The 22,212-nt window shown below is 36.6% G+C and overlaps 1 protein-coding gene across 1 annotated transcript; it reads left to right on the top strand.

Moving 5' to 3' along the window:
- Positions 1–17,420: 17,420 nt before the first annotated feature.
- Positions 17,421–21,310, top strand: LOC141711528 (E3 ubiquitin-protein ligase UPL5-like). Its single transcript, XM_074514036.1, has 3 exons — positions 17,421–19,122; positions 19,414–20,003; positions 20,890–21,310. The coding sequence occupies exons 1-3, from the start codon at positions 17,421–17,423 to the stop codon at positions 21,151–21,153; spliced, it is 2,556 nt and encodes an 851-aa protein (XP_074370137.1). The 3' UTR covers positions 21,154–21,310.
- Positions 21,311–22,212: the final 902 nt, after the last annotated feature.

Raw genomic sequence — 22,212 nt, 5'->3', positions numbered from 1 at the left:
CCCACTAGGATAAGGACAACTGTTTGTTTATTTGTACTGGATATATTACCAGGCCACCATCCCTTGTAATCAGTAACTTGAATATCAATTTAATTCTTGTAATTTCTTTCATTCTTGTCTTTTAATGAAAAACCAAAACAAAGTAGATCTAGCTTATTTCTTGTTGCATTTGTAACAGTTCCTCTCCTCCTACCCTCTTCCCGACCTCCGCCATTTTGGCCGGGAGCCACCGACGGCGGTGATACCGCTCTGGTCGCTTTTCAACGACAAAACTCCCATCAATTTCTTCATCCTTTTATTTTTCTTTCTACTCATACCCATCAATCATCCCTTCTATTGCCAAAATTAAAATGCCCAATTTCGAGTTAGGAACCCTAATTACATTTACAACCCAATTAGGTATTGCCCATGACCCAAATAATAACCACTCTAATTTTTATAAAAAAATTCAATTATATTACTAACAATTCTCAAATAATTATACAATATACAAATTAAGCAATAAATTACATGACTATGCAAAGTCACAAATCTCTATTCATATATTCTATATTTAATACCAACCATTCCATCATAAACTCTAATAAAATAAATACAAATTATATATATATATAAGTAAAATCAACAAAGTTTTTTGTAGTTTATAATCATGCCTTTTAATAAATTCTAAAAACCCCAAATCTTCAAAAGTTTTTTGTAGTTTATGAGATTAATCCTTAATTCCTTATGTTGAGAGAAGTTTTAGGAGTGGGTGTGTATAAGGGTTGAGTTTATGCCCCAAAATGAATTTTCCTTTCTATTTAGAAATGTTTATCCGGTTTTCTGCACGCTAAGGATTATACATTTACACATTCCAATGACACATAGTCGGCTACTATTTTGTTTATTTACATATACTCCCATGTTCTCACTATTTGATTTTAGCAATGCTTAACCCTGGTTAACATGTCTTAATCCAAAGTTTTTTAATCTGTTTATATAATTGATGTGTTTTCTTGATATATTCATTGATCCAAATTACATATTTTTATAATAAAATGATTTCACCCCTTTAAAAATATAAAGAATACTAACTAAAAAATATAAATTCTAGAATAGTATGCCAAATCTTAATAATATTGTCTTTAGATTTTTTTTTCAATATCAATAACTCTAGTAAAATTTTTATTTCCATATCTCAATTTTTTAAATAAAAGTAAACTACTGTTAATTTTAATAATAGTAGATTGGCCACCACTATTTATAAATTGACATATTCTAATTTTTTTAATCACCGATTATTTTATATCTACATATAAAAAAAAATAAAAAATGAACAAAAATGTTAAATAATTTTAACTACAATGTTAATGAAATTGTAGCTAAATAGTTTCATATCATCTTGCATGAAAAATTTAACAAAAAACTAGTTACTTCTAATGTTTTCAAAATTTAAGATGATAAATTGGATTCAAACTTTCACTGTTTGCAACACTTTTACTGTGTTTCTGAGGTATTTTCAAGTGCATATGGTTTTCTTCCTCTTTTTCCTTGTCTGAACATGTAGTATAGTTGTGACCTCATTGCTTGCAAAATCTGCATAATTTTACCAGCTTCATATTCACCTCTTTTCCTACTTTTGATCTTTTACTCTTTGAACGCCCTTTAGTCTTTGATTTAGGAGGGAAATAAACAGGGCTAACTAAATTAGCATCTTCAAAAATATTGATTTCCCCCTGAGTCTGACTAACCACATCCACCACCTTCTCCTGATCAAATATTATCTTACTATTCCAAGGCAATGGAATGTATAAAGATGGAATAGTGCTTGGTAAAGGAACACACTCAAAATCTGACGGCAAATGATTTCCCAAAACTCAAAGTGTTTACATGAACACATCAACATTTGTCCATTCCCCATAACTTCATACTTTTGTGTATCACCTTGAGTATAATGTTGTACTACAAATCCCCCAACACTGTTAGTGTGTACAGTATAATGAGTAGCTCTTTCAAACTGTTCTTGACATTTTTTGAAAGAGAATGGAGTCAAGACTTTATGTGCTTGATCTTCCAGGGGAGACATACAAAGGAAAGCTCCTCTATATTTCTCTAATATTCTAGCTTGCAACTAATTTTTTTTAAAATATATCAGTTTAAATATATTCGATTTTGATTTGTGGGTTATTTTGAGGTGAAAATTTTTTGTGTTCGCTATTAATAATTTCCACCAACTCCCAATCTTTATAATTATGCCTTACAATAAAATCTCAAATCCCCAAATCTTCAAAAGCTATGTTGAAAGAAGTTGTTGGAGTGGGTGTGTGTAAGGTTTGAGTTTATGCCCCAAAATGAATTTCCCTTTCTGATTTAGAAATATTTTTATTACTAAAGTCTTCCAAAATTGCAAATAAGGACATATTATATAATTATATAATAGCACAAGTCCTTAAATTAATTATAATCTAGGAAAATATTTCTAAAGAAGCCCCTCATTACTTTTGAAAAAAAATATTATTTAGAAATTACTTAAAAGCATCCTTCTTCTTTAAAAAGAAAATACTAGATTTTAATAAAATATCTCAACATTTAGAAAATAGAGGCTAAATATTCATATTTCGAATTTTAATAATATCGAAATAAATTTATATATATATATATACATATATCGTAAAACAGTTGAAACATAATATTTTGTTGATACATATAATAATTAAATTAAACTTGGATTTTTAACCAAATATTAAATAAACAACTATAATAAAACAATCGAGATAAATAAACAAATAATAATAGTAATAACCGATTTTAAAAATTGTTACAATTTCAAATTATTAACCCATTTAACTGTTTTAATGACAAAATGAATTATATCTCATCTTATGATAAAGTTCATAAATTTACAAAATCTCAAATCTTGGTAAGAAACGTAACCAGTATCAAATACCACATTACTTGGACCAATAACTCTTGTTTAAAGATTTTTTTTCTAATAGTAATTATAATAATAATGATATTCATAATGACACTATTATTACCCTTTTTACTTAAATAAATCACTTCTAATAAAATTTTGTATCGCAATTACTTGCAACATCCTCGTCGCATTCTTATTTAAAAAAACACTAAAACTTTAATACATTAAACAATCCACTTTAAGTCCCGAGTTTCGTAAAAACTTTGCGATCGTTACATATATCTAATAAATATCTTGAAAATTGATGACATTAAATTTTGATGATCTAAATTTGAGATAATTAAAGATAATATTTGTTATCGAATAAATGTATAACATTATTATTGTATTATTAAAAGCGGAAAAATAGATTGTACAAATAGGCAAACATCAGGTAAGTGCAACCGTTTTTATGTTTGAATTAGTATTTATATCCATGTACTTTATATTTAACGGTTATTTGGCAAAAAATGGTTATCATTTATAGTTACAAATGGAGAGATGCTTTTTTAAAATAGGATCGAATTAATATAAGGAATTCATTTTGTTATGGATCAAAAACTAAAGTTTTATAACTGCTGTATTTATTACTAAGGAACGTGAGCTTCAAGGCTCGATTTGACTGCTCTTGTGTTTCGTGACTCAATCTGTCTTAACAAGATGCCTACGTACCTTGCTGATTGCCAAAAATCAAGTCAAAAAATGTAGTTCTGATTTGTGGGGTGAGGCCCCATATATACATGTTGGGGGTCCTTGAATTGGACTTGGTATAGGAGACTTGGTAGTCAAGTCTCAGAATTAGAATGGACTTTGGAGTCCTAAATGGTAGGAAACTGATTCCTTATCCTTCTAGGTCCCTTAGAGGCTAATGTGCAAGGATTTATGTCCTTATTGGGACTCTTCTCAATAGCTGATTTTTTCCTTATTAATTAATTACGAAATTAATTAATATTCAGGGTTTTGGGCCTTCTTTGTTCTATCAGGCCTGATCTGGTCCATCAGGCCTGATCAATGTGTTAATATTTTTGGTCTGAATGTCATACATCTTCTAATTGGGCCTAGTAGCCCAAATCATGTATAATTACTGTAATATTTAATTACACAATCAGGATTTATTTATCCCCTACATTTGCCCCCCCAACTTTTGGGAAACCGTATAAGATTTCACAAAAGTTAAGTTCACTCATTCCCTTACATGGTATCGTTTTATGTAAAGTGTGGAATGACCTACACATTCACAACAATTTTCCTTGCACGCAGCTTCAGGGTTGTTTTAAAACTTCCCTATTATTTTCTTACCTTTTCCCATTTTTTTTAGGAATTTTCTGGTATTTTTTAGGAATTTTTCCTTTATTTCCGAGATTTTTCCAAATTTTCTGCAATTTTTCACAATTTTTTTTTTAATTTTCAGCCCTTTTTCGACTAGGATCCTAGTCGAAATTTTGACCTAGATCCTAGTCGAATTTTGGGCCAGCCTCTCAATCCTGGTCGACGGATTTCGACTAGGATCCACGACTTGGATTTCGACCAGGATCCTAGTCAAACCTTCGACCTGGATTTTGGTCGAAAATTATGTCCTTGTTTTGATTCCCGGTCAAAGGATTTCGACTAGGTTTCACGACCTGATTTTCGACCAGGATCCTAGTCGAACCTTCGACCTGGATTTTGGTCATAATTTCTGTACTTATTTGACTCCTGTTCGCAAGGTTTTGACTAGGATTCACGACCAGGGTTCGACCTGGATCCTAGTCGATCCTTCGACCTGGATTCTAGTAGAGTTTTTCGGCCTTATTTGATTCCTGTTCGTAAGTTTTTGACTAGGAATCACGACCAGGGTTTCGACCTGGATCCGGGTCGAACCTACGACATGGATCTTGGTCCTCCGTAAAATTTCGTGTTTGAATTATGACCAGAATTTCAACCTCAATCATGGTCTTATTGATAAGTGCTTTTCTGGATTCTGTTCGAAAGAATTTGAACTAGATCCATGACTTCAATTTTGACCAGGATCCTGGTCTTTTTATCCCGTATTTTTCGGGCGCCTGTTCGAAAGAATTCGAATAGGATTTACGACCTCAAATTCGACCTCAATCCTGGTCTTTATTGGGTTTTTCCTAATTTTAACTTGGATTGGGCCCTGTTTGGGCCTTCAAATTTCCAAATCCTTTTTGAATTTGGGCATTATTTTGGGCTTTCAAATTTCCAAATCCTTTTTGGATTTGGGCGTCGTTCAGGCCTTTACTTTTCCAAATCCTTTTTGGATTTGGGCCTTCTATTGGGCATCTTCCAACTTAGAACTGGACTTTAATATGTTTAAATACCTTCTTTAGAATTCTCTAGAATTCTCGGGAATATTCTTGAATTTTTCTTCCCTATTTATTTATTTCCTTTGGAATTCCTTGGAGTATTCTGGAACTTTCCATTTCTGGGCTTTCTCCATTGGGCCTTTAAACTTACTGGGCTTTTTGTCCCTTCATCTTCACTTTTTCTCCTATATAAAGGAGTGAGTAGAGTCTATTTCTCCTCACTTCTCATTTATTTACTTACTAAATTTTCTTCTCCTAAAGATCTCTGAGAAATAATTTGTAGGTCAGAGTTTTTGAGCCCCAAAACCTTTACTTAGCAAGCCGGCCCCTTTTTGCATTGTTACTTAAGGTAAAATACCTTTCTCTTTTCTTTTCTTTTGCTCATTTTTGCATAGCTCGTGTTTTAAAATTGTCTTCTTTTGCGCCCTTTTCTCAGATGGCTGATAAGAGAATTACACGTTTGGCCAAGATGAACGTGGCCAAAAAGTCCAGCGAGTTCCCCATTCGATTGAGGTACACTTCCTTGATTGATATGATCAATAGCCGAGGGGATGAGTACCCGTCTGACGCGCATCTGGATGCGCATGACCATATTAATGTCTCCCGGGATCCAAAGGAGCTGGACAAGTTGACTGCTTGTTTTAAAATCAAGGAACCCTTCAAGTTCGTTCTTGCGGGTCCGGCCGATAGGGCCTGTCAATGGAGGAAGGACGCACTATGCGTCTACAGGGACACTATAAGGACAGGTATCAGACTCCCCTTTCACCCATTTATCCCTATTTTTCTAGCTAATATGGGCATCAGTCCTTGCCACTCCCTCCAAACTCTTGGAGGTTGATTCTGTGCTACTTGTCGCAATGCGCCAAGCACAACGTCCCTACCTCGGTTGCCATTTTTAGAAAGATTTTTCAGTTCAAGAACAGTCCCGACAAGAATTCGGGGTGGGTTTCTTTGAGCCAGCGCCCAACTGTTCCCCATATAGTGAACGGGAAGTCCATCCCTGACAATAATTTGGGGTGGAAGAAAGATTTTCTGTACGTTCTTTGGGAGGGCGGCGATTGGGGCACCCTCTTTCGTTCGTCTTTTGGGCTAGCTGTAGATGGGAGCCCTAACGATATAGTTTTGTCTGAGGAGGAGACCAGAGCTTTCAGCCTCCTTACTCAAGATAAGGGGACTTCCCACTCTTGGGATCTTATCAGGGAGATCGTTCTTGTAGAACGTGGCCTTTCTCCCGTTCCTAAAAAGAGTATGTTTCCTTCCTCCTCTAGTTGTCTTTGTTTCTCCCACTTTTTACTTTGCTAATTTCTCAACTCACTTATCTTATTTGCTGCAGTGGCTGAGAAGTTTGAGGAGGCTACAAATCCTAAAGACCTGGAAACGAACAGGATGAAACGTTCTGGGAAGGTCTTCAAAGACCCGCGCCTCGGGGATCGCTTCCCGGAGTTCCTACTCCAGGCGAAGGAAGTAGGCGAGGAAGGCCCCAGCCAACCTTTACGTACAAAATAAAAACCAGGGGCTTTCTTTCAACCCGCTTGGGGAATCTGGGGAAAGGATTTGATTGTTGGCAACACAACGCTTGCCAAGGAATGGTCTATGCATTCCATTTCTCCTGTGGATTATCATGACCTTGTCCTTCAACAGGACTTGGAGACTAACGAGCTTTTCGGAGCTCAGGCCTTGGCTGCGGTATGTCTTTTTCTTTTGATATATATAGCTTCCTGCCGTAATTTTTCTTGTTTCTCACTTTTCCTTTGTTTCTTGCAGGCGAACGTCCACTTTCAAGGGGCAATTCACCAAGACAAGGTTTGGAAAGTTGGTCTAGAAGACACAAACAAGAAGCTGGAGGAGGCTAACCAGCGTATAGAGACTCTTAAAGCCCAACTTGCCTCCTCAACTTCTGATCTTGAAACGGCCAGGGCTGAGGTTGTTATTCTCAAGGCTCAAAAAGACAAAGCATTTGACGGCTGGATGGATACTCAAGAATTCAAAGACCTAATGGTGGAGCACGATGCCCTCCTACATCCAGTCAGTTACAAGGAAGGCTGGGACGCTGATGTGGAGGCTATCCAGGAAGAGTTTCCTGAGGTTCTTGAACAATCTTCCATCCCCTGCCCTGTGCAAGTCCCATCACTTGGGGGCGTTGCAGATAAGCTTGCTGACCTGATTAAGGACGACCCATCAGGAAGTCAGGGCCAAGGCCAAAAAAGGAAGGAGCTTGAATCCAGCTCTGAAGAGGAGGAATCTTCTTCTGAGGAGGAGATCGAGCCTGTTATAAAGAAGGCCAGGGTAGAAGAGCCTCCAAAACCAGCGTCTCCTAAACCAGCGCCTCCTGCGGCATCCAAAGCGTCCAAGGATAGTTCCGAGGAAACCTCTGTGGAGACTTCTGAAGAGACTTCCGAGGGACCGACTGAAGAGACGTCCGCGGAGACTTCGGATAGTGGTTCTGAAGAATTTGAGCCTTCCAAGGCCTAAGTTTTATGTATTTTTTCTTTTTTTAGACAATATCGAACTTTGTAATTGACTTCTACTATTTTCATTCGTATTGTCCAAGTATCATCGTCTTTTTTCCGAGTTTTTGAACTGAAGTTTATAACTTGGTTTTATCCTTCACAATGCATCAATCTAATAGGCTAGAATAAGCCGAACGCTTTTTATTATAACTTGGTATTCTTGCTACCTTACATGAGATGGGTTCAACCCTGATAAAATCTAAACATATTTTCTATAAAAAATCCTAAGCAAGCAAAGCTTCAAGGTGCTTTTTAAACCTACTTATCACTCCGACAAGTGAGAATCATGATTTAACTGTTTTACACATAGTAAACCTTCAGGTTTTGTGCATGCCAAGTTCTCGGAACTTCAAAACCATCCATAGTCTCCAGCTTGTAGGTTCCTCTACCTTGAACGCTCTTAACCTTGTACGGCCCTTCCCAATTCAGGGCAAATTTCCCTTTCTGCCCAATACCAGAAGCTTCCACCTTCCTCAAGACTAAATCACCTTATTTGAAGAACCTTTCTTTAACCCTTAGGTTATAGTAGAATGAAGCCTTTTTCTGATATTCCACTATCTTTGCATGTGCCTCATCTCGTACTTCATCAATTAGATCCAGGGCTAACCTTTGCCCTTCCTCGTTTTCCTCAGCATTGAAAGCTTGAATCCTAGGGGATGAATGTGATATCTCTACAGGAACAACTGCTTCTGCCCCATATGCTAACATGAAGGGAGTTGTTCCAGTCGTGACTCTACAGGTAGTCCTATAGGCCCATAGTATTGGGAGTATTTCATCCACCCAGTTATTCCTCGACTTCTCGATCCTCTTCTTTAGTCCATCCAGGATTATTCAATTCGCCACTTCCGCTTGCCCATTGGTTTGCGGGTGAGCCATAGAGGTGAATCGTAACTCAATTTCATTCTCCTCACAATACTTCTTGAATTCCTCATTGTTGAATTGTGTTCCATTGTCAGTGACTAGGATGCGGGGAATTCCATACCGGCACATGATATTTTCCCACAGGAATTGTGCAACCTGCTTAGTTGTGATTTTGGCCAAAGGCTTGGCTTCAATCCACTTAGTAAAATAATTAATGGCTACAATAAGGAACTTCCTTTGTGTCGTGGCCATGGGGAAAGGCCCCAGTATATCCATTCCCCACATAGCAAAGGGGATGGGCGACTTGATGGAGGTCAGCATCTCGGGGGGTTGTCTAACGACTGGTGCATGCTTCTGACAGCAGTCACACTTTTTCACATATTCTTTGGCATCATCCATCATTTATGGCTAATAGAAGCCTAAACGGGTTATCTTATGAGCTAAGGCCCTGCCCCCCAAGTGTTTCCCACAGATACCATCATGTACTTCTTCAAGAGCCAAGCGTGCCTCATCGGGCCTGAGACACCTTAAGTAAGGAATCACAAAAGATCTTTTGTACAGAATCCCATCTATCAAAGAGTATCTTAGTGCTCGAACAGCCAATTTTTGTGCTTCTATAGTATCGTTCAACAACCAACCGGTTTGGATATGAGTCTTAATGTGATCTATCCATGACGTCCCCAGACATATAAGAGCTACAAGCTTAACATCAATGCTCCGTATTTTCAGAACGCGAAAGTATACATTTCCTGAACTTTCCTCGATCTCCGATGAAGGAAACTATGATAATGCATCTGCCTTAGCATTTTCCTCCCTCGGAATGTGCTCAACATGGCATTCATCGAATTTGGTCATCACAGCCCTTACTAGGTGAACATATTTAGCCATCGTATCATCCCTTGCCTCAAACTCTCCCTTTACCTGGGATATGATCAGCTTCGAGTCTCCACAGACTTTTAAGTTCTTGACTCTAAGTGTCCCTGCTAAGCCAAGACCAGCTATCAGAGCTTCATATTCTGCCTCATTGTTTGTGGTTAGGAAGTCTAACTTCATGGTATACTCAATTAAGAACCCATCAGGGCTTTGTAAAACCAAACCTGCTCCACTTAAATTTGTTTTTGATGCTCCATCAAAATAGAGAACCCAGTATTCTTTCTCCTTATCAATCATTTCTTTGTCCTCCTTATCAACTTCCTTGTCTTGAGGTATGGTATCTTCCTGCCCCCGACTTCTTGGTTGGGTATGGTACATTTCACCACAAAGTCAGCCAATGCCTGGGCTTTTATCGCCGCTCGTGGCTTATACTTGATGTCGAATTCTCCCAACTCTATTGCCCACTTAATCAGCCTCCCACTAGCCTTGGGACTATGAATGATATTTCTCAGGGGTTTATTTGTTAGCACCTCAATCTTGTGAGCCTGGAAGTAAGGATGCATCTTTCTCGAAGCCATTACCAAGGCTAAAGCAAACTTCTCAATAGTTGAATAATTCAACTCAGCTCCATGCAAAATTTTACTGACATAGTACACGGGTTTCTGGATTTTCAGTTCCTCCTTAACCAATACAGCGCTCAAGGCACTTTCTGAAACGGCCAAGTATAAGTATAAAACTTCATTAAAAGTTGGCTTGGACAACAACGGGGCATGAGCCATATATTTCTTTAATTCCTCAAATGCCTTCTAGCTATCCTCACTCCGTTCAAAATCTTTGACCTTTTTTAAAGACTTGAAGAACGACAAGCACTTGTCCCCTGACTTGGAGATGAATCGTCCCAGCGCAGCAACCCTTCCTATGAGCTTCTGAACATCTTTGATAGTTTTTGGTGGCTCCATGTCCAGGATTACCTTTATTTTATCGGGATTGGCCTCGATTCCTCTCTTGGAGACCATTAATCCCAAAAACTTTCCAAACCCTACTTCGAAAGCACACTTCGTAGGATTTAACATCATTTTATAATATCTCAGGATCTCAAAAGCTTCCCTCAAATGGGTTATATGGTCAGTCTTTACTAGACTCTTGACTAACATATCATCAACATAGACTTCCATGGTCTTGCCAATAAGATCCTTAAAAATTTTATTTACCAACCTTTGATAGGTGGCTCCTTTGGAATATCGTTCGTGTGCATCTTGATCTGATTGTATCCACTAAACCCATCCATAAAGCTCAACATCTCATGCCCAGCAGTGGCATCTATCAAAGTATCGATCCTTGGTAACGGGAAACAGTCCTTAGGACATGTATCATTCAGATCAGTGAAGTCCACGCACATCCTCCATTTTTCATTGGCCTTCTTTACCATTACAGGGTTTGCTAACCATTCCGGAAATTGAATCTCCTCAATGAAACCAGCCTCTAAGAGCTTCTCTAATTCCTGTTTTATAGTTTCTTGCCTCTCTGGAGCAAAATATCTTTTATTTTGCTTCACTGTCTTTCGATTTGGGTCCACATTCAGCTTGTGAGTAATCAGTTCTGGGTCTATGCCTGGCATATATGCTGCTGACCATGCAAATACGTCAGTATTTTCTTGCAAAAATTTCACCAACTTCCCTCTAAGGGGCTCCTCAAGCGTGGCTCCAATAAAAGTCACATTCTCAGGATCTTCGGGGGCTAAAGGAATTGAAACCAAGTCTTCTGCTGGATTTTCTCTTTTCTCATCATTCTCTCGGATATCCAGATCTTCAATAGGAAGAACCTGCCCCCCAACTCCGTCTGCCCTCAAAGAGGCCACATAACAACTTCTAGCCATTTTTTGATCTCCTCTCTCTTCTCCGATCCCATCTCAGGTTGGAAACTTCATAACTGAATGGTAGGAAGAAGGGACTTCCTTGAAGGCGTGTATCCCTGTTCTTCCCATGATAGCGTTGTAAGTCGAACTAGCCTTCACCACTACAAAGTCCAACATCTGAGTTGCTTGCCTTAGTTCCTGCCCTATGGTTGTTGGCAACTTGATTAAAAAGGTGTCATGGAGCAAGATATCCAACGGGTCGTTCCCTATTATCGGGGTTATGACCAACGTGTCGTCATAGGGAAATTTCACACCCTCCAGATCAGAATCATCAAAAGACATCGTTACTCCTGTCCTGGCCCTTTTCGGGGCTTCCCCAACAATATGCATAACTTCTCGGGCATACACTTTCTTGGAGTTCTTGGATAACCCAGCAGTAGTTGGTCCTCCAAAAATTATGTTTATCACAGGCCCTCGGGGTCGCGGTCCTCCGAAGATTGTATTTATCACCGGTCCCCTAGGTTGGGGATTTCGCCCCTGGTCTTCTTGATCTCTTCTCCGATCATCAAAGTTTTTTCTCACGTTGTTGCTCCTATCTCCTCCATCTCCAGTGTACTTGTTCAATCTCTCTTTTCTAATAAGGAACTCAATTTCATCTTTCAGTTGCCTACACTCATCGATGTTATGACCAACATCCTTGTGAAATCTACAATACTTGCTCTTATCTAACTTGGCAGGATCGGCCTTCAAGGGCTTAGGCCACCGAATATCTCGATCTTTCTCGATTTCCATTAAAATTTGGCTCCTTGGAGCATTTAGCTTAGCATACTCAGTAAATTTTTGTCCAGGTCCTCCTCTCTTGGGAGTTGAGTCAGGATTCTACTCAGTTCTAGGATACTTGTCCTTAGCGATGTATTCCAGATCGGTCTTCCGCTTCTTGCCTCTAGCGGGCTCGTTGCTCACGACTGTCTTCCTCATACTCTCTTCCACTTTGATATAATTCCCTGCCCTATCTTGGAGCTGCAACATGCTTTCAGGGGGACGTTTGTCCAAGGACATCTTGAAAAACTCATCTCTAGTTCCATGTTGCAGTGATATCATGGCTACCTTGTCATCAAGGTCCGGGACTTTTAAAGCTTCCTTTGTGAAATTATTCGGGTAGTCTCTTAAGGATTCCTTCGCCCCCTGCACAATGCTCATGAGAGATGCTGAACTTTTCTCATGCACTCTCCCACTAATAAATTGCTTAATAAAAGCCTGACTTAATTCTCTGAAGGACCCAATAGAGTTTGGGGGTAAACGACTATACCACCTTTGAGCCATACCCGACAGGGTTTGAGGAAAGGCCCGACACTTAATAGCGTCATTCACGGGCTGTAGCAACAGTGCATTGGAGAATGTCCTGACATGATTGGCGGGATTTCCAGTGCCATCATAAGCTTTAATAGTGGGCATCTTGAACTTACTTGAGATATGCGCATTCATTATTTCTTCAGTGAATGGTGGAGTAGGATCATCAGGATCTCCAAGGGGAAGAAGATAGCTTGGATCAGCCCTTGGGACAACAGCCCTTCTCTTTATCGGACCATCCAGGTCTATGATAGGGGGAGGATTCCTCCCCCTTGGGGGTAATGGGGGTCTGGTGTTCTGGTGTGACTCCAAGTCGCGCTTCAACCTTTGAATCTCAGCCTCATAAGCCCTGATCCTTTCCTGCACTTCTTGGGAATTCGTCCCTTGGGTGCTCCTAGGACGTTGGCGACCATCACCCATCGGCTCTTTGTTAGCACGCCTCCTTCTTGGGGCCACTTCATCATCTGAAGATTTGGAGTCTCTCTCGGTATAAGGACCAAAAAATTCCTGATCCTCAAGGATTGGAGCCAAACCTTGTATATAGGGGGGCGATCGTCCTCGTGCTTCACTCCGCCCAGCATGTCCGCTTCCTCCAATCTCGGGGTAAAGGGGCATCCCATATGGGGGGTTAGTAGTCACAATAGTTGAATACTCATACCCAATGGGTCGAGAATTTACAGGTGCATGTAGTTGCTGAACTTGGGATTCGTACCTTGAGTAGCCGAGGGAATCGTCCCTTGTGGCTGAGGTTCAGTTGCCCCTATCTGGGCTTTTCCTTGCGTGGCTGCATAAGTTGAATGAGGAGGTACCTCCACGGTTGACGGAATCACTGGGGTTGTCCCCGTTGGTGTTCCTCCTTCAAGGGCTCTAACTGTTCTCCGTGTTCTCGCCATGGTTGTTGTTGTGCTTTCCCACAGACGGCGCCAAATGTTATGGATCAAAAACTAAGGTATTATGAAAGGCATATGTTATAGCCTACTCGTTTATTCGAGTATTTAACTCAACTCAAATAAGAATGTAATAAGTAAATAGTGGATCAATCATTAGAGAGATCTCACAATGTAACATCTGTCAAAGAATAAAGAAACATTGTTCATCTGCAGACTTGAAGATTCACTGGAAGAAGTTCAAGAATTTGATCATGCCTCAGTGATATAAATCAAGATCGTGGATTTAATCAAGTGACAGAGATCTCGTCAGGGTATCATTTATTACAAGGATTCAATCAGAACATCAAAGTCAAGACATGAAGAAACGTCACGAAAGTTAGTCACTCATGAACCAGACAGTACATCGAGTGTCAGCATTGAAGTGGCGGAATTGATTCATAAGTCTCAGTGACTTTCAGAAGATTGTCAGAAGAATGGATGCTGCTCAGGGTTAGTATTAATTCTCTATTAATTAATTAAGTCATATAATTTAATTATGAAAATAAATTATATCTGCAAAGATTAATTTATTTGATTAATTAAATTAATTGATTAATTAATTCTGAATTAATATTAAGGTTTTTCAGAATTTTAATTGATTAAAATCTGTTTTAATTCTAAAAAGACAACTGATTGTACTAGTATGACAATCGGTATGACAATTGATAGTCATACCGAAAGTCATGCTAATTCAGTTGATTGTCTTGATAGAATTATTATTTAGATTAAAATCACTTATTAATTCAGTAAGACAATTTCATTTGAACTAATATGACAATCGGTATGACAATCAATAGTCATACCGAAAGTCTTGCTAGTTCATTTTAATTGTCTTGCTAGCTCTAAAAGATTGTCACACCGAAAGTATTATTGGACAAAGGATTGTCATACCAGTTCATTTGATCTCGGCTGTGTTGATTAAAAAGAAGCAGAAGCATCCAATTTACTCACTCACACAGAAAAGCAATCAAACAGAAGCCAAGAACAAAACAGAGAAAAAGCAGCCAAATATTTCATCTTATCTGCTAATTCAAGATCACAATTTCTAGCTTGTAAAGTTAAATCCAATCAACTAGAAATCACTCTCTTGTTCTTGTGTAACAATCTAGCGGATCAAAATCCCTAGAACTTAATCTCAAATCGCATTTAGCATTTGATCTTTTAATTACAAAAATAGAAAAAGTTCATGTCGAATTTATTCTAGATTTGTAATAATTGATTTGAGATTAATCCCTTGTAACCGATACCGTAGTTGTAACACCTTTCAAGTTTAATAAAAGTTTTATTTAACTTGAATTTTGTTTCACCATTTTATTCCGCATTTTATTCGACTAAACGGTATTGTTTGCATTCAACCCCCCCTTCTACAAACAAATTGGGACCTAACATATTATAACTGCTGTATTTATTACTAAGAAACGTGCGCTTCAAGGCTCGATTTGACTGCTCTTGTGTTTCGTGACTCAATCTGCCTTAACAAGATGCCTACATACCTTGCTGATTGCCAAGGATCAAGTCAAAAAACGTAGTTCTGATTTGTGGGGTGAGGCCCCTTATATAGATGTTGGGGGTCCTTGAATTTGACTTGGTATAGGAGACTTGGTAGTCAAATCTCAGAATTAGAATGGACTTTGGAGTCTTAAATGGTAGGAAACTGATTTATTATCCTTCTAGGTCCCTTAGAGGCTAATCTGCAAGGATTTATGTCCTTATTGAGACTCTTCTCAACAGCTGATTTTTCCCTTATTAATTACGAAATTAATTAATATTCAGGGTTTTGGGCCTTCTTTGTTCTATCAGGCCTGATCTGGTCCATCAGGCCTGATCAATGTGTTAACCTTTTTGGTCTGAATGTCATACATCTTCTAATTGGGCCTAGTAGCCCAAATAATGTATAATTACTGTAATATTTAATTACACAATCAAAATTTATTTATCCCCTATCACATTTATTTCAAAATCTCTAGAATTTACCATTAAGTTTTATTCAGTTTGCAACCGAAATATATAATAATAAGATGAGTATGTATGTGTCCTACCCTATCATATTTGATATAAATTTAATGATTTGATCATAAATTTGTTCAATGTTAGAAGATTATTGTCAAATTTAATTTCAATAAAGTTTTAGTGAAATTCACCCGAAATTCCTAAAACTTTATCATATTTTATCATTTTATTAAATTTAATGAAACTCGCGAACTTTTGAATACCTTAAAATTTATAATAGAAATTGAATACAATCGATTTTTTAATAAAATTTCTAAAAATACAAAATTAAAAAATCAGTGAAATTTTAAAAAATTCAGATTCATATACAATTATTTTAATGAATATATCATAATCCAAATTGAATTTACTTATGTTTGAAAAATCTCAAAACAAATTAAGATCCAAATTGAATATTATTTAAATATTTATAAAGATATGCATTTCAGATTTTTTGTCGTCGTGCAACAAACAACCTTTCCAATTTTTAATTTTAAAATAAGGAATCTGGTACTAACGGAAAAAAAAACCAATTATGTTTTATGAAGAAAGTCATATATAGCTCGAAGCAAGATGTAATTAACTTTTCTAGGTACTGAATAGTGATAAAAAAAGATAACATCGGTTAGGGAATGAATGAATAAAATTATTAGTGTAGCCTTGATAGTGAAAAAAAGATTTTATATGTACGTAAACTCTACGTAAGTGCAACGACTTTGACTCTTAAAAATACTTTTAAAAAATAGTATCCATACATTTGAATTCAGTGAATATCTATAATTGAAAAGATGCATATCTTAAAATATGATTAAAAATAATATCGAGAACTCGACCGTTTTAAAAATCTAATATTATATGATATAGTAAAATGTGGCTATATAGAGTGACTAGATACATTCATCGTGCAACAAACAGCCTTTCCAATTTTTAATTTTGAAATAATGAATTTGGTACTAACGAAAAGAAAACACAATTACGGTTTATGAAGAAAGTCGTATATAGCTATATAGCTCGAAACTAGATGAAATTAACTTTTGTATGTACAAAATAGTGATAACAAAAGATAACATATGTCAGCGAATGAATGAATAAAATTATTAAAATAGCCTTGATAGGGAAAAAAATTGTACAAATACGTAAACTCTACGTAAGCGCAACAACTTTTATTCTTAAAAATATTTTTGAAAAATAGTATCCATATATTTGGATTCAGTGAATATCTATTATTGTAAAGATGCATATTTTAAAATATGATTGAAAATAATATCAAAAACTCGACTATTTCAAAAATCTGATAATTATATGGTGTAGTAAAATTTGGCTATATATAGTGACTAGATACATTCATTGTGCCACAAACAACCTTATCAATTGTTAATTTTGAAATAATGAATCTGTGCTGACGAAAAGAAAACATAATAACAATTTATGAAGAAAGTCATATATAACTCGAAACTAGATGAAATTAACTTTTGTAGGTACAAAATAGTGATAACAAAAGATAATATATGTCCGCGAATGAATGAACAAAATTATTAATGTAGTCTTGATAGCGGAAAAAAAGATTGTATAAGTTCGTAAACTCTACCTAAATGCAACGATTATTATTTTTAAAAATACTTTTAAAAAATAATATCCATATATTAAGATTTAGTGAATATCTATAATTGAAAAGATGCATATTTTAAAATATGATTAAAAATAATATTAAGGATTCGACAGTTTCAAAAATCTGACAAAGATATGTTGTAGTAAAATGTGGCTATATAGAGTGACCAGATACATTCATCCATACACATAGAGTCACACACAATGTCTCTCGTTAATACATGTCAAGAACAACAGAAGGGGATTAAACGTAAATTGGACGAGTATTCCCCTGACGAATCTTCTGCGTCCTTGAAAATGATACCTGACGTTAACAACACCTGCGTTATTTCTTCTTCCATTGATGTACCTGAAGCTGCGTGTATAGCCGAGTCTTTGAAATCGAAATCTGGGTTACAGTTCTTTGTCAGGATGTTTTCAGGAATGAAAAGATTAGTTATTCGAGCTGATCCTAATGATACCGTTGAGTCGGTTCATGAGTTAATACAGTCAAGAACTCGAATTCCGATAAACGAGCAACGATTAATTTATAAGAGTAGGCAGCTTTACAGTGAGCAAACTCTAGGGGAATGCTGTATTGAGAAAGATGTTGAACTACAGCTGGTTGGAGTAATGCGGAGTACTGCTTATCCGAAAGCGCATCGGTTGATTGATGAGATGGTTTTGTTGATGCGGAGATTGTGTGCAGGGATATCGGTGGATGCAGCCAAGGATAACGAAGCTCGTTCTGTGATTAAATTTAACTTGTTGAGATATTTGAAACAATTGCCGAGAAATGATCAAGATAAGGCTGTTGGATATTTGCAGGTATTTCTGTCTTCTGGTGCACCCGAAGCTTTAGCTATGTATTATATGTCTCCTTATAATAGGGTATTCGGTGAAGATGTGATAAGAGAGTTAGTTCTGGCGATTAATCTTTTGCCTACTGATTTGTTTCAACAATGTGGCCCTATATTGATAGTGATTTGTAAAACACTGCGTTGTAGGCCATTATTCCAGGATGATACATATGTAATGTGCCGAAGTCATCTTAGTAATATGATAGGGAATTTTAAAATTAGGAGAGGGTCGAATCTAGTTGTTACCTTAAAAGATATAGTAGCTTTTGTTGGTGAGGCTGCTGCTGGAATAAATGCAAATATGCATGCTGGTCTAAAACCAAATACCTTTGATCTTCCTTTGATGAGTGATGTCCTTTCTTTTAAAAACTTTATGATTCCTATACAAAAATATATCAAGGAAGAGATATTTTTAAGGGTTAAGTTCTTAAAGCCTTCCGAAAATGGTCGTTATGAAATTTCTTTGTCCAAGGAAGAATATAAAGACCTTGATGATATTTTTGGCAAATTGTTGGAGAGGATACATATATGTCTCAGAATATTGGAGGTATTATTGCAAACGGAAACTGAAACTCTTGGGTGCTACCAATATCTTGCTATCTTAATGGAACTAAATAATATTTCTAAGGTCTTTCCAGGCTTAGGAACAAAATTATGGACAATCATAAGGGATAGGAAGCTTTCTTTCTGCTACTTAATTATCAAGCATGCTAGGAGGACTGATGATTATGGATGGATTTCTGAGCATAAGGAGGTGACAAATTTTGAGTGCAGAAGGCATTTGGCAATGATGTTGCTTCCAGAAATTAAGGTTAAGGATGGTGAGCTCCTCCTAGAGATGTTTATTGAAAGATCACAGTTGTTAGCACAGTCTTTTGCGTACATTGCACATGCTGCGGCTAAAAGACTACGTGCTGGTTTATATATAGAGTTTAAAGATGAACAAGCTACTGGCCCTGGTGTACTGAAGGAGTGGTTTGTCTTAGTTTGTCAAGCCATCTTTGATCCTCAAAATGCCCTCTTTGTGGCTTGTCCAAATGATCGTAGAAGGTTCTTTCCCAATTCAGGTAAGCTTGGTGCTTCTTTCATTATACTTTTCGTAATTATCAGGAATGCACAAAAATCTGCTATAACAATGTTTTGAGTACATATAATCTAACATCTGACAGTTTTGTTTGTGTAAGTTTATGTCCTTTAAAAAGGTCATTGTTTCAATTCTTGATTGCTTAATATTGTTATAACTACTCTTTCGGAAGCAAGTTAACATATAACATATGAGAAAAAAAGGAACAGAAACATTGACGTACCTGCAGATAAATACTTTAATTTGGAAATTTATGGCTTGTTCTATTTTGCAGCGTCCAAGGTGGATCCATTGCACTTGGAGTACTTCAAGTTTGCTGGCCGGGTAATTGCACTGGCCTTCACTCACAAAGTACAGGTCGGAATTGTCTTTGATAGAGTATTTTTTCTACAATTGGCCGGAAGGAATGTTTCTCTAGAAGATGTACGTGATGCAGATCCGTTATTGTACAATAGTTGTAAGAATATATTGGAGATGGATCCTGAGGTAGTTGATCAAGATGCTTTATCTCTGACATTTGTTGTAGAAACTGAAGACTTAGGATCGAGGAACGTCGTGGAGCTCTGCCCTAATGGGAAAAATACGGTTGTGAATAGTAAAAATAGAGGAACTTATGTTGATCTTCTTCTTCAAAATTATTTTGTTGGTTCTGTTGCAGAGCAAGTAGCTCAGTTTACTCGGGGATTTGATGATATCATAAGTTCCGCAAGACTTCGAAAATCATTCTTCCAATGCTTAGAAATTGAAGATGTTGATGGGATGCTATATGGGAGCGAGAAAGCTATAAGTGTCGAAGATTGGAAAGCTAACGTCGAGTACCATGGCTACAAGGAGACTGATCCTCAGATATCCTGGTTCTGGCAGGTATGTGAAGAAAAAGTACTTGCTCTTATTTTTTAAGGCTTTTCAGGAAAAGGTGTTTGTGTTAAGTCTCTTTCCATTATAAGGTTTTTGTCTTAGCTACGACATGTTAGCACTATCATCCCGCTCCGATGTTTCATCTATTGGCCTTTCTGCGCATACAATGCACTACTTGCACCACATAGCTGTTAACTTCATATGTGCAAATGTTTTCATTTGTGCAAATGTTTTCTTAAACAGCATATGAGATATGACTACGTGTTACTAATTAGAATATTAAATGTTTTGTGGTTCAAAAAACGTTGGTGCTGTAATTATTGTATTATAAAGGATAGCTTTTTATAAGCATCAACATCGTCAACATACGGCGAAGCACTGATTTAATGGTAGCAAACAATTACTGTGGATTTTTTTTTAGATATGGAGCTTCTTAGTGTCTGAAGCACCTACTGTCGTCTGTCTAGCAAGAGAATCGTTATGTTTATTTGTTACAGTATATAGTTCTAACTCAAGTCAAACAGCAGCTGATCTAGAAAGTCAAGAAAGTGAGCTGACAAATAAGAGTAGGTGGAGAGTAGTTTTGACAGCTGTTAGTTAGTTGCAAGTTTAGAGATATAGCCTTTATATATAGAGGTCATATTAGTTTTAGGTGTCTGTTCTTTATGCTATGTGGAAACGTTGCAATGATATGGTTGTATCATGGTTGTTGAATTCAATTACTCCTGAAATTAGAGGAAGTGTTGTTTACTTGAATACTGCAAACAATTACTGTGGATTTTTTTTTAGATCTGGAGCTTCTTAGTGTCTGAAGCACCTACTGTCGTCTGTCTGGCAAGAGAATCGTTATGTTTATTAATTCTTACTGTAGAAATATCCATCTCAATTGCAGACTGTCGGGAGTATGTCATCGGAGCAGAGAAAAGCTTTACTCTTCTTTTGGACGTCACTGAAGTATCTTCCTGTAGAAGGTTTTCGCGGATTAACCTCTCGACTTTCCATCCACAAGAGAAACGAGAGTTGCAATCTCCTTCCGTCATCTCAAACATGCTTCTATCATTTGTCTTTTCCACCTTACCAATCATTAGAAGTCATGCAAGATCGTTTAAGCATCATTACTCAGGAGCATGTTGGCTGCAGCTTTGGTGCCTCTTGAACTGGACCTTAAATGGCGGGATGGAAAATCTCTTAGCCTCCCATAAGAAAATTGATGAAAAATCTTAGTCATGCAAGATTGTGACTTGTTAGTAGTGTGAGGAGCATGTTTTGGTACTTATTGAAACAAATCTCGCATTTTTTTATAGATTTTTTTTTGCTCGCAGATTCAAATATTATACAAGTCAAAAATCAGGAGCATGTTTAGTACTTGTTGAAACAAAACTCACATTTCCGGATAGAAAATTTTCTGGTCACACATACAAGCTTTTTCATACAAAGCTTGTACATGTTATCTGCCCTTTGATATATAGAAATGTGTAAGAATTTGTGACGTTTCTTTTACAAGTTGTGTTGTCAAATGTGTATATCTATTATGTATCTGTACTAAATTATAACAATGGGATCTTCATTGTCAAATGATGTCAAATGATTTGCATAATTAAATATTATTATTAAAATAATAGCTAGTTTCTAGGTTCGAATACAATAAAAAACAAAAAATTGTATTATTATTTATGATAGGTGAAGACTCGTGCTATATTTATTAGTTTCATTAAATAAATTATTGTAAATTTGAAAGTTACAGTTTTAAACAAAGTTAGTGTAGTTTGCTATAATATTATTTTTCATCTGTTCTAGTAGTCTATTGTTGTATAATTATTAAATTATTTGTTTATTGAGTACGCATATTTATCTATTATTTTAATTTTTTTAATGAATGTTTTATAATTATAATGTTAATAAAGTGTGTTTTTTTTCTAAATTTTCTTATTTTCCCTCATTGTTTTAATAATTAGTTTTTTTTTAAAAAAAATGTTGGTCTGATTTTCTTCGCCTTGTTATCCGCCTTGGAGGTCTTGAATTATGTTTAACAAATGCATGGACTTCTCAAGATTTGCTTACTCGAGCAACTTGACGTAGGTTTGGGCTATGAACATCTTTCTAGTTTCTACACATCAAGCTGACCCTGATTTAATGACTTTAACAAATTGCTGTATAGTAGAAGACTACTAGGAAAATTTCATTTTGACTTGATAATGTTTAGATTTAATAATTA

The sequence above is a fragment of the Apium graveolens genome, chromosome 1 (genome assembly GCF_009905375.1).
Source record: "Apium graveolens cultivar Ventura chromosome 1, ASM990537v1, whole genome shotgun sequence".
Taxonomy (NCBI): Eukaryota; Viridiplantae; Streptophyta; class Magnoliopsida; order Apiales; family Apiaceae; genus Apium; species Apium graveolens.
Note: the sequence above shows the minus strand (reverse complement) of the source record. Positions and strands in the feature narration are given on the sequence as shown.